Genomic DNA, 17,288 nt, shown 5'->3' on the forward strand with positions numbered 1-17,288 from the left:
CTATTCCAATTTACTTTTGAGCAGCACTCTTCTCACACAGTGACACAGAGTGCTGAACAAAGGATCAGAGGCATAACGCAAATAGAATTAAATTAAATTTACTATAAATTAAAACACATTTGAGGTCCAAGTGCCATTGGCTGTCCAACCCTCCAAATTGTTCCAGATTTAAAGAAAAATACACACACACACAAACACACAAACACACACCCCGAGCAGGGTCACGACGAGACAGAGCCTAACTCGGCAACACAGGGCGCAAGGCAGGAGGGGGAGGGGACACACCCAGGATGGGACGCCAGTCCATCACAAGGCACCCCAAGCAGGACTCAAACCCCAGACCCACTAGAGAGCAGGCACAGGCTAAACCCAATGCACCACCACACCACCGCACACCCCCTCTTAAAGAAAAATAAAATGGGGGAGAAAAAAGACACCCACAAGTTCATGTCTCGGTTCGCATAAGCAGTTCTCGTCCACCATGGCATGTAGTCATCAACTTCCATCAACACGGAGCGCCGGAATCACGACTTGGCCTCCTCAGGTCTTGTCAAGGGGAAACAATGTTCAACAACTGATTTTTCCGACACATAACCTCAAAGATAATACAGTAATCCGGCTTTAGTCAAACCTTTTTTTTTTTATATCAAATGGCAAAGTATAAAGAGTCTTTGTGAGAACAAGACTTTTCTCTGAAACCCCCAGTTTTGCTTGCCTTCTATAGATGTACAGTAAAAGAGCATCAAGATATTTCTTTCCAAGCAACGTTCACAGGAAAGAAATCTGTCAACGGTGATAATGTCGAGAAGTACAGACAATTCCACTGTGACTCATCAAGGACATACTAATCAAAAATATATTTCACTGCACTGGGATATGGTACTGCAGCCCCACCTCCAAGGTTTCTGACACCCCTCCTCAGCACGCATCAAACCTTCTCCGCCTTTGTGAACTTCCGGATGGAAAGCGACTGAAACTATTATTTTTGCTTTCTTCTTACGTGGGGGGGTGCGGTGGTGCAGTGGGTCCTACTCTCCGGTGGGTCTGGGGTTCGAATCCTGCTTGGGGTGCCTTGCAATGGACTGGCGTCCCGTCCTGGGTGTGTCCTCTCCCCCTCCAGCCTTACGCCCTGTGTTGCTGGGTTAGGCTCTGGCTCCCCGTGACCCCGTATGGTACAAGTGGTTCAGACAGTATGTGTGTGTGTGTGTGTGTGTGTGTGTGTGTGTCTCGTCTTCTTCACAGAAGATTCAGTGTGTAATTAAAGATAGAGGGGTTTACTTCCCTTTGTCTCTGCGGAGAAAGGCTGCCAAAACAAACACGATGAGGAGTGCTTTGCACCAGCCCAACATCGCAGCACCACGCACAACGAGGCGAGCAACACGCAAGTCATATCTCTGTGTTGCTGCAGTATTACACTAACGCCGGTTAAGAGCGTCTTTGTTTTGCTGCCGGTAACGGTGCAGGCCAGCATCCCGGGGGCTGCCTCGTATCCGTTTGCTAATCTCCCGCTATCGCAGCCAGCAGAACACCAGTGACTCTCTCCACTGGAAGTGAACGCCCACGTGCCTTCGGACAGAGGCCCGGGTGCTGGACTGAAAAAAAAAAAAGGGGGGGGGGGGGGGAAGAAAAAAAATCCCTCCTGGTCGCCGTGCCGTCTTTCATGACTGTGAGGGGAATTTGAGCGCACCAGCAAACATTTCACATGAAAAAGGTGACTGAGCCAGCGAATAAACTTTTCCTTCTCGTGTGACCATAACTACCACTAATATTCTCTTCTTGTAATCCAGGAAACTGACTCCCAGCCCATCTGTTCGCCAGACGTGCGATCCAGGGCCGCACCGACGCAGTCCTGGGCAGAAGCATGGCCCCGTTGGAGCTCCAGACGCGGTGTTCCTATGTCTGCCCATCACACGTAAACGGGGAGGCTTAGCCGAAACCCATCTCAGAACTTGAGCAGCAAGTAGCATAGCAATGAAGTTCCATCCAAATCACCAGTGTGAACAATGTGAGCAACATACTCACCTGGAATTGGCCCCGTAAAACAACCCTCAATATAAAAAGAGCAGAACTACCATGTTGAATAATAGCTTTAACAAAGGAGAGGAATGTGATTTTTTTTTTTTTTTTTTATTAAATCATAGCTCATTAGTAATAACTAAATATATATCTTTGGCACTGGGGGGACACCAGCGGTGGGTCAGCATCTTGTTGTTAACTTGCACTTTAAATATTTAGTCTGCTAGAACACAGGAAGAAGAGAAGAAGGGCTCATTGAGGAGCAGCTCCAGAGGAAGGGCTGTAAACGGCAGTGTGCGGCGGAATTGCTTGTGTGTGGCCCAGCCCGCAAAGGCCCTGAGTGGGAGGCGGAAGCGCCACGCCGGGCCACTGCGGGGTCCGGTCCCGCGGCCTCATAGGATGTGGGAGCGAGAGCAAGGAGAGAGATTGTGCAACAAACGACTTGTCCGGCCTACAAGGCCGCTTCCGTCAGCAGCGTGCCCTATCATGGTGGGAACAAGGAGGGAAGGAACAGGGAGGGGAGCTTTCACTCCTGAGGGGGTCCAGAGAGCCTCTTGGTGACCCAGAGAAAGCAGGGTATTGTGCACTCATTTGTAACCACAACCTTGCACGTGACGGTAGAACTCAGAGACCACCAAACTGGACAAGAGCACGTTTCGACATTAATTACATCAGCGATAGGAGCTTGAAAGGAAAGAAGCAAATGACTCCGAAAATATTAAGCGGCAAATTTGCTGAAAAGTATTATTTACCGAGCCATGTTGTTTTCATTATCTTTCCAAACTCAAGGGGTGGACAAGGTGGTATCATCATCATCAGCAGCTGACTGGCTGCAGTTAAGAGGCCAAGTCCTGGAAATGACCACCTGTACAAATGATGGTCACTGTAGCATCAGGAGGGTGGGAAGGTGAGAGACCTTACCTTGACATGGCTTTGGGCTCCCAAGTTGTAGATCTCTGTGGGCTTGATCTCATTGATGATCTTCACGAGGCATGTGCTGTCTGTCAGGTCACCATAGTGCAGCTTCATGTCTGTGGGAGGGCGGGTGGTGGTTTTAGGGACTCAGCTTAAATTAAACCCTTTCCTTAACAGTGATAGACTGCACCCCTTTTAATAATGCCGCTGAACAACATGAGCATTACTTTCACACTACACCGCCACTGTATCTAGAGTATGATGAAGGCTCCTCAGGATAACAACAAAACATTATCTCAGTTGACATTTGCTTTGCCGGTACCTGGAGCAGCATTTTTGGTGGGAAGGGGAACAAAGATGGCGAACTAAGGACAAAACTAAAAATGTTTGTCAGCTTCTTGGTTTCTTCAGCAGGTCAATGGGACGCATGCCAATGTGGGACTTAGGAATCAGATGTGAGTTCTGACCTATTAGTTGGACACACTGGAACATTTGCATAGATTCATTTAGCCGACACTTTTCTCCAAAACGACTTACAGTTATTTACCAATTTATACAGTTGGGTAAACTTATTGGAGCTATTTAAGGTAAGTACCTTGCTCAAGGGTACTACAACTTGGAGGCGAGATTCAAATCTACAACCTTTGCGTCCAAAGGCAACAGCTCTAACCACTACACCACGAGCTGTCCCCAGTGAACAGTGGATCACTCAACACACTTTGACAAAGGTCAGAAATACCGGTACCCAGTAATGCCTCATTACTAAGAACATTCTGGTGGCTCGATGCTTAGAACTTTCCCATTACACTGAGTCACCGTTTAACGTGGGAGGATGCTCTGGGGCAAGAAGGGGACAGAATATGAATAAAAAGCAGCTATTGTTTCAGCTTGCTCCGCCTCCAAGGCAGGAACACCCCCCCCCAGAGGGTGGAGTCAAGCGTGAATCAAGGATGCTCCCGCTTGCTGCCATGGCAACTTACCACCCCAGCTAACCCATCCCTGCCTCCTGTTTCCCATCCACCCACTCTTCTTCCCTCAAGTGCTTCATCAGGGCACCACATGTGTGGTTCGCCTTGTCAAAGTATCACCCGGAGCCGGCGATGGTTGTGAATGCAGCTACATCTTAAACTCTGAATCCTGGTCTTGGCAACACAATAGACAAAGTAAAGGAAAACAGGATTACTCACCATAGGAACCTGTGTCAGTACATCTTCAGAAAGAAAAAACTAATATTGAAAAAAAAAATGAAACCTGACACACTGGATATAGATGCGCACACACTCTCTTGCAGCCTGTTTTAGTTTAACCCTTAATGTGTCCAATTATATTAGTCACATCTTCTGAACCGTTTGTCCCACAAGTAATTTAGGCAAATAGATGATACTGGTCAACCACTCTTGTAAAAAGGACTGTGCATGCATCTATGACTATAAAGTTGGGAGGGCATGGAAGAGTTAGTCAGAAGACAGGTCCCTCCTTTTTCAAAACTCAGCAATGAAATGAATTTACACCTGGACAGTGATTGCAGTTTCAAAAAGGCAAAGAAAGAGGGGAAAAAGGTCTTATAACACCCAGCTATCCATTTACCAAATCCTTCACCAAGTTGCTCTTAAATAAGAGATAAGTGTTGAAAACACACTCACAGGGTTGGTCACCTTCCTTGGAGCCTGAAGACACATTCAGTTTTTTTTTTAATTAGACATTACTGAGCTTATTGTGAGTGACACTGCCATGATCACTGAATAAATCCTCCCCCTTCCGACTGCTGCTCTACATGTTGATATCTGACAAGACATTTTCAACAGAGTTCACAATAAGAGAAGGACTGAGGATGATACGCAGGTCAACTGGGAGGAGGCTCTGGAGGCCCTAGAGCAAATAAGGAAATTCTGCAAAGTAATGAAGTGGTTACTGATATCACCCATTTAGCAAGTAGACCACGACCGGAGTGTCTCTTAAACTGTAATCACACTATGGATGTTACTAAATTATGGCGGTGGCAACCTTCGTAATTACAGCGAGACAAATATTTAAATACTATCGCCATGCCTGAACATTTACAAATCAGCCAAGGAAGTGTGCCCTGATGAAATGCTGAGCTATATGTATGTGATCTGAAGTGGACAGACTCTTTTTCGCGAACAGGAGTTAAAACAGTGACCGAAGGACAGCGGACTATATGATATCGGGTCTCAATATGTTTCACCTGATAGCTTCAGGTCAAACAGAATAACTTTAACTCTGTTCTTGGCTGCATTCGTATCCTCAGTAATCTCAGTATGAGCCAACGGAGCATCCAACTAGGGGCTAACCATGGCCTTTTCTTCGCCCAAACGCTGCATTTTCTTCCTACAGCTAATTTCATGTTTCGCAGGCTCGACGTGTGCCGTTAGATCACATACACATATACTATACTGTACGTAAATATAACATGGCTGAAGTGCATGAACGCTCTACTGTCTTCTCTTTTGCTGACCATGTGCCATTCTCTGGCTTCACTGTTAAAGAGCCTTCAACTTCAGAAGCAGCTAAAAGGAAGCTTTTAAGTAAAATTGTAGTGAGAAATATTATCGAAAATGAGGATTAAGCATCCAGATGCAAGTAATGAAAAGTCTTCCGAAAGGTGACAGAGACTCTGGTGCAATGCAAAGCTTCTCTCGTCCCTTTAAAACAGAGGGCACCGGGCAGCGGCGCTGAGGAAGAAGAGGCGTGCGGCAGTACTCACTTCCCTCCGTATGAGTCTGCGGATTCTTGTAGAGGTGCTCGATGCGTCCCGTGTTGAAGGAACTGGAGCGTCGGACAATGCCGTGCACCTGCCGAAACACCGCAAAGAGCACACCTCAATCGTCAAATTTGATCCAGAGTGGTCCCCTGGGAGCGCCGCACCGCCAACCACTGGCTGACGCGTGACATCCAGGGAGTACCTCACAGTGGCCCTTATAACACAGTGAAACGGGTCAATATCGGTTGAAATGAGAAAGCAAAAAGAAACGCAAAACATATTCCTGTCAAAATATACGGCCTTTACTGCAGTTTATTTCAGACCAGCAATCTCTTGACAACTACAGATATAATTTTTCAAAGTACTAGGTATATTTTGAAATATATTCTTTAAATATTGGATTTCAAACTCTGACACGAACTCCTTTTTTTTTTCCATGATACGCTGTCGGTTTGGTAGAAACCGCAATCAGGACAACGTGCTACTTCCACTGAAAAGCATAGGAATGACAGGAAAGCACGAGTCCGCAAGGACAATGGGTAGCTGCTGCTTCGAGCAATGAGCGCTAGGGTCACGTTACTGAGGAGACCTCCATCTGGGCAAGAAGAAAAGCAGCACCTTGGTGGGCCGCAGCCTGGCGTTTCCATTGCGGCCCAGCGTTGGCGAAACCCTAGACCCATCAGCGCTATTATTGTAAACTAGCTGTGGCCTTTACCAGGGTTCACATTCACACCGGGATTAAGAGCGAGACAAAACAACTCAATCCATCACAGTCCCTTTCAGGACCAGGCCCTAATTGAGTTAGTCTGCAATGGGAAGGACCATTTGACCGACAAATTATGTGTCACGGAATCCAAGGCAGGATTTAGCAAGCGGACCTAGCGGGATGACTCTCCATCATCCGATACTTTGCCTTCCTCGCGCTGGAGCGCTAAGACGATGCGCTCGCCAGCGTGCCGACACGTGGCTCTGTCTGTCTGGGTGGTAGGGACAGAGCAAGAGGGAGAACAAGTGAAAAAGGAGCACTGGAGAACTGGCAAAGGATGGGTTTTTTTTTTTTTTTTTTTCTTTCTAAACTTTTTTTATAGCACATACCCAGTGTGAGTCATCTGAGGGAACGGAGAAGTTTTTTTTTTTTTAATGTAATAAACTAGGGAAGGGTGGGGATACCAACAGATTCACCACATCACAAAATCTTCATAAACATTTACACCACAGACTACTGTTGACTGGGGGCCAGTTCAACACTGGGGGGGGGGGAAGAAAAGTGGGCAAGAATTTATACTGCGCCGGAGCCACTGTCCCCATTGTAAAGTCACTGCAGTGGAACTGTGCGTACGGGACGTTATGTTCGAGACACCCCGACGGTTTTTCTTGCTCAGGAACAGCACTCTGAGGTCAGCGGCCGAGGGGAATGCACTGCTCCCACGACCTGCGTGAATTCCTGGCCCTTCATCCGAGACGGGAAAAGCACACCACCCCGGGGAGAGAACCAGAGGCCTACGTCCGTACGAGAAGTCGAGCAAGTAGACCTCAGAGCCTTCCGTCCCTTCTTTAAATTGCTAATGAAGTGAGGAGTCCAGACAAAGAGGTTGTTCTCAGCCACTCCTTCCCTGTGCAACATCCATGCCTGGGCTGCCATTTCCCTGGCCGTGCGACAAGCTGAGCGAGGCCAGGGGTGAGAGGCCGCCATCAGGAAGAGGTTGGAACTGCCAGGGAAAGTTATGCGCACGTGCGCACGCATGCACATACATACATGCACGCACGCACGCACACACACACACACACACACACACACACACACACAGAGTGTATGTGACAGAGTGATACTTCCTGACTCGTCCTCCAGAACCACCTCAGTATCCACTGGACAAGGGGTGGAGGCACAGACTTCTAGGATGTGCAGGGTTGGTGGTGGGCTGTTGGTGGGGGTGGGTTGGGGGGAGGATCATAGGAAACCCTGCAGAGACGAGATAACAGCGAGGGTCCAGGCAGACGGAGCGGAGTACAGCACCATGCCCTGGCCCCGTCTTCCTCTATTCACTGTGGTTTCCTGCACGTCTGCCCGCTGCACTCCCCTGGCCCCCGCCCCGCACCACCCCACACCACCCCACCCCCATCGTGCCACCAGCAGAGCAGGACCTTCCTGTCTTTGACTGTACTCAGCCATCACCTTAAACCAGCTTGAACAATTCAAACTATCAGTTACAATTTGGCTACGATGGCCACATTCAGGATTTGGCTCTGGAACGAAGTAATATGAATGAAATTACGAATACAAGAATAACAAAAATAAGAAAAAAGAAATAAAAACTAGACTTGAAGTCAGTTAAATATAAAAATTTGAATGTCAAAAAACATAAAATAATACAAGGCACTCATTCTTGGCCTGGCAGACCTCACAGGTCTCTTGGTATTACTCTATTAGCTAATGAACTAATTGGGCACAACAGAACTTTGGCAAAAGCCTAACTTAAACACTATAAATTAAAGGTGCAGCGGAGATCAGCTGGTACCGATTATGGCTTGTCACCTTTCGCGTGTGCATCTGTACACATGTGCATTTCGGTGAATTCCGACAAGGTACGGAGCGCTCCGACTTACTACTCTTGGCAAATGCCCACCATTTAAAGAAGAAACCAAAATAAAGCAATAAAAACGCAGTGACCCTCTGGTGAGACGTTGCGGGTTAGCGTGGTTGTTCCGAGGCCACGCCGATTTTGACACGAGCTCGTTGCGGCTCGCGCGGCTTCTTGCGTTATAAATCGCGCTCCCGACCCCCGTAATTCCACGGACTCTTCCGGCCCTTGAGCGCGAGGTTCATCTGGAGATTTTTATGACTGTGTGAGGATGTGGTGGGTGCAGCGCAAGCGCAAGGCACAGTCGATCAGAAGAGAGGTAGACAGAGGGCAAACATCCCGGTCCTCCAGGGAACTCCGTTTTGCATTAGCGATTTCCAGGAAAAATAGCCACGGGTGTGAGAGGGGAGCGGTCGCTCACTCACCTCATAGCCTTTCTCCAGCAGGAACTCCGCCAGGTAGGAGCCATCCTGTAGGGACACAACACAAGCCAGGTCACCAGAGCTGCCATCGTGCCTTTCCTGGAAACTCTGCTACTGTACTGCCTTCCAGTATAATACTCTTATACTGAGAGGGTATACAGAAGTCAAACATTTTATCTGATTATCTTTGGCTCTACGAGTTCACTATATTGCTAAAGTGCTCTTATATACACACACACGCAATTCTTGAATATATATATAAACACACACACACACACACACACATATATACTGTATATCCAGAAATGTTCATGCTTTCAAAAAAAAAAAAAAAAAACTAAATTTTATTAAGTACCATTAAACTGATTTAAAAATACACGCAAGACATCATCACTAAGGTTACAAATAGCTGTTATTGTGTAACAGATCAGACTGCCAAGAAGCCGAAGATTTCATACAAAGGTGTGCACTACTGTCTTGAGAGAAGAGGGCAAACTGGATCCAACCACGATAGGAAAAGATGCAGAAGGTCCAGACGCACAGTTGCACGAGAGGATAAGTAACCCCAAGCTTGTAGCTTCAGAAACAGATGCCTTGCAGGTCCACAGTTTGATACTTCCTTAAATAGTACACACCAAATACTAGTGTCATGTGCATTTGAGCCATATCCGAAACTCAAAAAGAAAAGTTTAAAATGGGCCAAAAAAAACCACAGATGCTTGAAAGTGGGCGACTGGAAAAGACTACTATGCATGGATCGAGGAAGCGAACACACGAAACGTAGTGCAAATGAAAGGACCCTGGAGGAGTGCTTGATGCCTTCTGTCAAGCCTGATGGAACAAGTGCGATGGCATCGGGTTGCTTTGCTGCTGCTAAGGTGGAAGATTTACACAGAGTCCAAAGAATAATAGCCAGAAATGTTACCATTGTATTTCACAAAGTCACGCCATCCCTTGTGCTCAGCGCTTGATCGGTGAAAATTTCATCATTCAGCAGGATGACAACCTGAAGTATACTTCTTACTAATATAAAACCTGTTTGGTGAAGAAGCAGGAAGCCAGAGTGCTGTACTTGATGGAGTGTCGGGAAAAATGGAGGATTTTTGGATGAATGTAAAGTTTGACGCGTAGAACAGTTATACGAAATAAAAATGTTACCGCCTTGCCAATGTATTTCCTATAATTTCTGATCAATGTAATGCTACCTTGATGAAAAAAAGTTTGAATTTCTTAAAATGAAAAATTCTGGGTAATACCCGACTTCTAAATGCTAGTGTAAGTACATTTTATATAAATTAAAAAGTCTCCTCAGTAACGTTCGTGTGGGGGAGAAAAAAAAAAAAAAAAAAAAGGTTTTTTGCAGATTTTTATCATATTCATACAAGAATAAGTCAAAAAATATCAATTGATACAAACATCATCTGCAGCAAACCAGGCTGAGCACCTTTCTAAGCATCACTATCCAAGGGCCCTTACCGGGACTGGATCCTACAACACTTCGTTTCTATGCCACGCTCTACTACCATCGAACTACCATGACTAGAGATTCCTGACTTCACTCGCTTCCAAAAACTCTGCCCTGGTGCTGAACTGACTCATCATTTGCCACAGTTTAAGGGGTTCCCATTGAGTCCCAAAAACACAACAAAAGGAGAGGAGGGGAAAAAAAACTGTTGACTGGGTTATAAAATAAAAAAAAACACATACTCAGTGGGAACACCGAATATGGCGATGACTCCCTCACCCAGAAGGCCCAAAATTCCCCTAAAGGGTGGTCAGACACAGGCACAGACTGACCCAGACCGCAAAGCATCACTTCCACATAAGCAGCTTACACCAGCGCTCGGTTCAAGACGCACAAACCCACAGATCTTGTGAAACAAGGTGTAAGCTGGCTCACTTTAGTGTCCGACTACAACTGTGCAACGGACGCTGCTTAGACCTCTTCGGCGGTCGACGAAGACAAACGTGCATTTGTTGTAGAGCAAACGGTACAGTTCCCCACGAGGCAGAGCACGCGGAAGAAAAGGTGCGTGTTCTCCTGTAACGGCCCGAGCTTCTTCCGCCCGGGGCTATGAGAGCAGAGTCAACGGGGGGACAACGGAGGCAGGGAACGGCCGTAAAGCGGCTCTTGTGGACTGAGCGCTGTCAGCAGGGGCCTGTTCCGCTCACCCGCGGCCCACGCTGCCACAAACACTCTCCCGCCACAATGGAACATTCTGGTGGCCGCTGAGGGTATGCACCCCGCTCCCCGTCCCCCGCAAACACGCACAATCGAACACACCATCCCCGCATGCGTTTCCTGAATCAGGTGATGGGACATGAGTCCCTAGACTGTCAGGGAAAGGGAAGTATGAACGTAGAGGCTCCTCGCGGTGTCTTTAACCCCCTACACCCCTCAAACGAAGGCGCTTTGGGTTTTACGTTCAGGACATGACTCCGACATCCTTGAAGATGAGGCGGCATCGCTGCGGGACTCCGCCTGAGGAGTGTCCCTCCGTGACCGTCAGGCACCGTGAGCTGAGCGTGGAGTCCGGGCAAAAGGTTCACCGCTCCATCTGAGGGTCGGACCTGTTAAACACATTAGTCTCTCCACCCGCCCGGTATCCGGGATCGAGCCCTGCGATGGACCGCTAATGACAGGACGGGGGGGGTGCTGCCTTGGGACTAGGTGCGGCGCTGGCCTTCCACCTCTGAGGGACACGCACCTCTGAAGGTCGCTCGGGGCAGGGCGGTCTGGCAAAGCCCTCACCGCTGTGGTTATTTACAAAGCAATCAGAGTGAGGGTCACTGAGCCCGAGCAATCAGCTACTTATCAAAATCAACTGGGAGGGGGGGAAAAAAAAAAAAAAAAAACAGACATTAAAAAAAAAAAAATCTTATTGGTTTAAGTTAGAAATCTAACAGTCTGTGAGAACCATATAATACCGTGCTGGATAAATAACTTTCTCAAAAAAAGTGGGGGGGGGAACTCGCAACGTTTGGCGGATCTCGGTATCCTCCTATAAATTTTTTTCGAACGTTTGGTAAAAAATTTTTTGAAAACTGATCCCACTTTCAGAAAAACGGAGGAATGAACGCACGTATTTGTCTAATTTATCAGACGCGCACTCCATTGGGCGGAGAAAAATTAAAATGCAACCGTGTCACGGGTAACTGACGGGAGCGATAAGATGCTGAAGTTGGACGTGGAGCCCACAGGTATCTGAAACTACTTTATGCTCCAGAGAAGACAGGTGGAGAACTTTTAAGTGAAAATAAACGGCTCTATTTAGAGTATAAACGTCAAAAGAAATTTGGATTTCCCTAGAGCCACGGCGCAACAGGAGGGCCCGCTATTCCAGTCCGTCCGGCGGCGTCTGGAACACGGCCGTGCCGAACCTATAGGGTTTCCTCGCAGCGGCGCTCGCGCCCGAGCAGCCCCGCGCTGCCAGGTACCCCCCTGCCCCAGAACGGCTGAGACGTCATGTTTTCCAGAACCGCTTCCAGTGTCACTCATTTCCACGTGAAACAGAAGAAGACGACGTTTAAAAAAAAAAAAAAAAAAAAAAAAACCCAACCAGGCCACCTTTCCCAAAACAAGACCTCTTTTCAGCACCACAGCAGCCCCAAATTATCCCATAAACCCCACCTCACAAACGGCGCTTGTTAGCCAACCCCGAGGCACCGCTCTTCCTGTTTTCCTGACCAGGAGGTGAGGGATTAGCTGAGGCCAGAGCTACTGCAGCCCACCTCCCGGCTCCCGCCGCAGCAAAGCCGACCCGTTTGGCTCGGGCGTGCCGTGACGGATCGCGCCGCGCTGGCTTCCGCGACGGCAGCGTAAGCGCGAAAGTGCGCAAGAAACACGGAGCGCAGGGGTGGCGGTGCGCGAGAGCGAAGAAGCCGGCCTTAAAGCCGAGGCTTCTGGGTAACGAAGACCGCGGCACCCACCGGCCGCAACTCCGAGGATCTCGCGGCATTATATATAACCTCTGGGTTTGAGCCGCTGGCAGTGCACCCGCTCCACCCGCTCCACCCCCCCCCCCGGAGCACACGGAGGGTCTTGCTGGAACACGGAGGCCGTCTACAAAGGCCCTCATTTGTACCGCGGAGCAACACGCTGTTATTAAGACAGTTTTATTGGACACAGGCAGGTTGCGTTTAGAGAGGCAATATTTCATACTCTTAACATTCCTCTCTGTAAGCGATGAAAGCGCTCAGATGAGATGTGAGAGCCGGCAGCAGCCAATCGGAGGCCATGCATGCGGCGCTTTTGGCTCGCCCGCTTTCATACGGCATATGTTTCATTATTTACCGCGGAAGAAAACAGCCCTTCGACTACTTTTTCACGCAAACGGAGAGAGAGAGAGAGAGAGAGAGAGAGAGAGAGAGAGAGAGAGAGAGAGAGAGAGAGAGAGAGATCATATTCTATCACCCCAGAATGCAACTAAAATATTTTATTTGGAAGTGCTGTGCATTGTCTCCTCTGTCCCCCAGAGTGCCGCGGGCACCTCGGCGACCCATGGGTTCCCAAGTGTAACACCGCTATCCTGCCACGTTCTCCAAACAGGGACATAATTAACAGCAGCAACAACAACAGTAACAACTATAACATGACGAGTAGTAAAATACAATAGTATTTAACTGGTTTATTCTGTCCCCTGACAACGATAACAGGCGGGAAGTACAGCGTGACAGTGCGTTCCGCAACCTTGCTCCAACACGCACCGGACTCCGGTGCAGAGACCCACGAAGCTCTGCGCCTTCGCGCGAGCAGACCTGCGCTGTCGCGGCGAAAAGAAACCCGAAACCCCCGACGACCGACCGCTTTCGCTATTATCGGCAGCTGCGGCAAAAACAAACCATGCAAAACTTTGCACCCGCTCTCCTGTGCAACATCAGCACCCTGGCAGCTCATTAGCAATCCCACGGCGCAACACACGGGCTCTCGATCATGCTAAAGGGAGCCTGCAATCAATGCCTAACCAGCCGGTGCACATGCACGTACACACACACGCTCCGCAGGAATACTGCAAACTGGCTCAAACGCGGAGGTTCACAACCGACACGTGAAAACAATTAGCCGCGGCCCTAAAACACGAAGCAAGACCTCCTCGGGCTTCTAAGTGTCCAGGAAGGGAGAACATCCGCTCACTGCGCACCAGGACCGTTGCGGCCACCCGACAGCGACGGCTCGTGGGACCATTGCACGCATGTCTCAATTACGGTTCTCGACGATCACGTGTATCCGCTGGATGTCCACGGTGTGCAGTGCGGTGTTTGCCGCTCAGTCCCACCGCTCACAGATTTCTCTTACTCTTTACCACACACTCCTTTAGCCACTTAGTTATTGACCCATTTGTAGATCTAGGTACTTTCTGCTGTACCAAATCAGCATAAGTCCCCTAATAAAGGGCACTGCAGCTGGAGCAGGGATTCAAACCTCGGTCCTTTGACTGCAGGGTGCAGCCTAGGTACAGCCTAGGTTCCTGGCAGTACGGGTGGTCTTTGACTTACGACATATGTGACGTACGAAATTTATGACTTCTGATGACCATGCCATTGGACTTTTATTATTACTTTCGGATCTCAATTCCGCAGGGGCGCGGTGGCACAGCGGGTTTGGCCAGGGCCTTCTCTCCGGTGTGTCTGGGGTTCGAGTCCTGTTTGAGGTGCCTTGTGACGGACCGGCGTCCCATCCTGGGTGCGTCCCCTCCCCCTCCAGCCTTGCGCCCTGTGTTGCCGGGTTGGGCTCCGGCTCGCCGCGACCCCGCTCCGGACAAGCGGTTTCAGACGACGTGTGTGAGATCTCAGTTTTCGGCCATAATGTCCAACGTTGCTCCGTCTGCTGTACAACACAGGTGATGCACGGCACCATATTTCCTATCGTTTGGGTATCCAACACCGGCAGTTTCGTGCTCAAATTTGTTTAGGATTCGCTTAACGTTACGTTTTATTACAATGCCTAGCAAGTGGAAAGGTGAGTGTTGTACTGGAACAAAAAAGAAGTTTTAAAAAACAAAGTAAAAATGGAAAAACTGCACGGAAAATACTATACTGTACTTATATTACTACAATGTGCAGAACTAGTGAGAAAAATATAACAAAGCCCTATTATACGAAGCAGCACTGCTGCATATTAATTGTTTATATATCTTAATGTTTCATACACGCAGTAAGGGAATTTTCGACTTGCAGTGGGGTCCTTAGAAGGGAACCTCATCGTAACCCCGGGACCGACCGTCACAGCGGTTAGGAGAATCTGCATCCGTGTCCAGGAATGTAGGAAATAACGGTGCGGCGAGGTACACGTACGGCCGAGAAGGGGAGCACGAGGTGCAGATGGACTCCGGTGGACGGAGCACTTTGTCTGGAAGGTTAACCCGGAGCAGCAGGCTGAACGAGACTGGACCCAGCATTGAGCCGGCGCAATCAGTGCACAGTGGAGATTGCGGGGGTCACGGGAACCACAGCCGGGTGGGGGTGGGGGTGGGGGGGGGTGACGGCTCCTGAGTGGACCATAAAGTCAAATCCTCTCTGATAAATGGGCCTTATCTGGGGCCAGTGGAACTGGGAAACGCTCTCTGTTTCCCCCAGATTACATTCGCAGACAGGAAAAAGGTGCGAAGGCGAGCCCAGGAATTCCAGCAGCAAACAGGGCCAGACCGCTTTCTCTTTCGCTCCCTTTTCTCTTTTTGTTTGTTCATTTGGCAATTGATAAAGAAACTGGGCAGAAGTGAGGATGGAACGGATCCAAGGGGAGGAGGGATTTTTTTGGCAAGGAGACCATTAAAAATCGGAATGGTCATCGGCCCGCTCCAAAGTTCCTCTGGAGAGTGCGGGCCTCCCCTCGCATCCTCCTTTCCCTGTCCTTCCCAATCTGTTGTCCCACACAAAACGAGTCCCCTGGTGGACCTAAGGAAGCGTCCCTCTTCCTTCTCCCAACCCCCCACCTCAGGGTCCGACAGCTCGCCCACTAACTCTCATTTAAAGAGAGAGAGAGAGAGAGACACAAAAACTCTGGATGAACCCAAGGTTATTACTTGGTATGAAAAGGAGCGTGAAGCATGTCGTGTCCTTCAAAAGCATCAACAAACACCAACGTGGCTGAATCTGGAACCTAAATTTAAAGCAGCAATCAATAGAAACCAGTCCCAGCCCCTCAGCGATGCGGCCACCGGTTCGACCCAACGATTAAGAGCTGCTGCGAAGGGTTGGCTGTGCGTCCACTTGAATGTATCGTTTCCTTGACGGAGGCCCTCCTTCTGCTGCCCGCCCTGTGGTCGGCAATGGCATTACAGGCAACGTCAAAGCGCAGCAGTGCAGTGGATCCCCGGTGGAACCCCATCCAACTATCCAACTACAGGCCTCTCATTACCATCTCACTATTTAACAATTCCATGTTAACTCTGAGAAATTGAGTACTAGGGCAGCATAGTGGTGCAGCAGGAATAGCAGGTGCCTCACAGCTCCTGGGCTTTGGGATTTTTTGGAGGGATTTTATCCTGCCTCAATCAGTGTGGGGTTTACATGTTCTCACCGCGTCTTTATGGGTGTCCCCTCTGTGCTCCCGTTTCCTCCCGCACTCCAAAGACACATGGTAATCTCTCACTTTAAACTGCAATTAAAGTGTGTGTGTGTGTGTGTGTTTGTATGTGTGAGAGAGAGAGAATGTGAGATTTTCCTGTGACGGGCTGTCCTCTCCTGGGCTGGATAAGCAGGAATTGAAAATGAACAAATTAAAAACGAGTGGGTTGATTTCAGCTTTATCAAACAATAGGGGACGACTGAATAAGTCATGTAGGAAAGAGTCTTTTTACTATTTTCACTGGCAAAAGAGAACACAGTGGCTAAGGACACAGACTGGTAACCCGAACTACACCGATTCATTGCCCAGGAGGGACTTGACTTCAATACTTTTGACAGAAGCAGCTAAACTGCTCCAGTGAAACACACAGCTGAGTAAAACTGATAAACAACACAATCACAGGGAAAACAACACAATAACCCTTCCCACGGAGAATAACGCGAACCCCAGCACCTGTGCGGCAGCTCCTCGTCAACTCTGGGATGGAGCTTCGCCCTGCTCTTCGTCAACGGAGGTAGTCCAGAAGCACAACGCAGCTCTGCTGGTGCACCAGTGCGGCGAGAAGAACCCTCTTTCCTAACGGCGCTGAGAGATTATAGTCTAGTCTCTGCAGTAAAGCATCACAGCTACGTCGAGGTCCATCCCTTGTCGATAACTGCTCGGCCACGGCAGGGTCCCCTCGGCCCTATCCCCGGAAGTTCGGGGTACACCTTGGACGGGATGCCTGCGCGTCATAGAGCAATCGCACACTCTCACACACATGCACATAGCCCGTTGTGCGTATGTGTATTTAGGGTCATCAGTCCACCTGAAACGGACGCCTTTTGACCGCGAAAGGAAACTCGCGCCAACACAAGAAGAACGTGCGAACTCTGCGAAAACCGAGCCTTTGTAGCTCAGGACCGTTGAGGCACCAGCGCAACCCACTGAGCCTCTAAGCCACCCGCTATGGGGATAGTCTTAGAACACAAAAAAAAAAAATCTTAAGACAACCCTGCAGCTGATCTTGTGGAACAGTCTTTACCTGACTTCCCATCAAATCAGAGTCCCACATATGCGCGCGTGTG

General features: G+C 48.9%; 1 protein-coding gene across 2 annotated transcripts in view; it reads right to left on the reverse strand.

Annotated features, from left to right (window-relative positions):
* The window catches only part of gmds (GDP-mannose 4,6-dehydratase), a 216,638-nt gene that overhangs the window by 179,323 nt on the left and 20,027 nt on the right, over positions 1-17,288 (reverse strand). Inside the window, exons 2-5 of one of the 2 annotated variants that reach the window (XM_018760523.2) lie at positions 8,658-8,702; positions 5,657-5,744; positions 4,575-4,598; positions 2,938-3,047 (exon numbers count right to left, since the gene is read on the reverse strand). In XM_018760523.2, coding sequence (XP_018616039.1) covers positions 2,938-3,047; positions 4,575-4,598; positions 5,657-5,744; positions 8,658-8,702 — 267 coding nt within the window. The remainder of the gene's footprint in view (positions 1-2,937; positions 3,048-4,574; positions 4,599-5,656; positions 5,745-8,657; positions 8,703-17,288) is intronic. The other variant, XM_018760524.2, reaches the window with a different exon arrangement.

This window comes from Scleropages formosus, chromosome 19 (genome assembly GCF_900964775.1).
Source record: "Scleropages formosus chromosome 19, fSclFor1.1, whole genome shotgun sequence".
NCBI classification, from domain to species: domain Eukaryota; kingdom Metazoa; phylum Chordata; class Actinopteri; order Osteoglossiformes; family Osteoglossidae; genus Scleropages; species Scleropages formosus.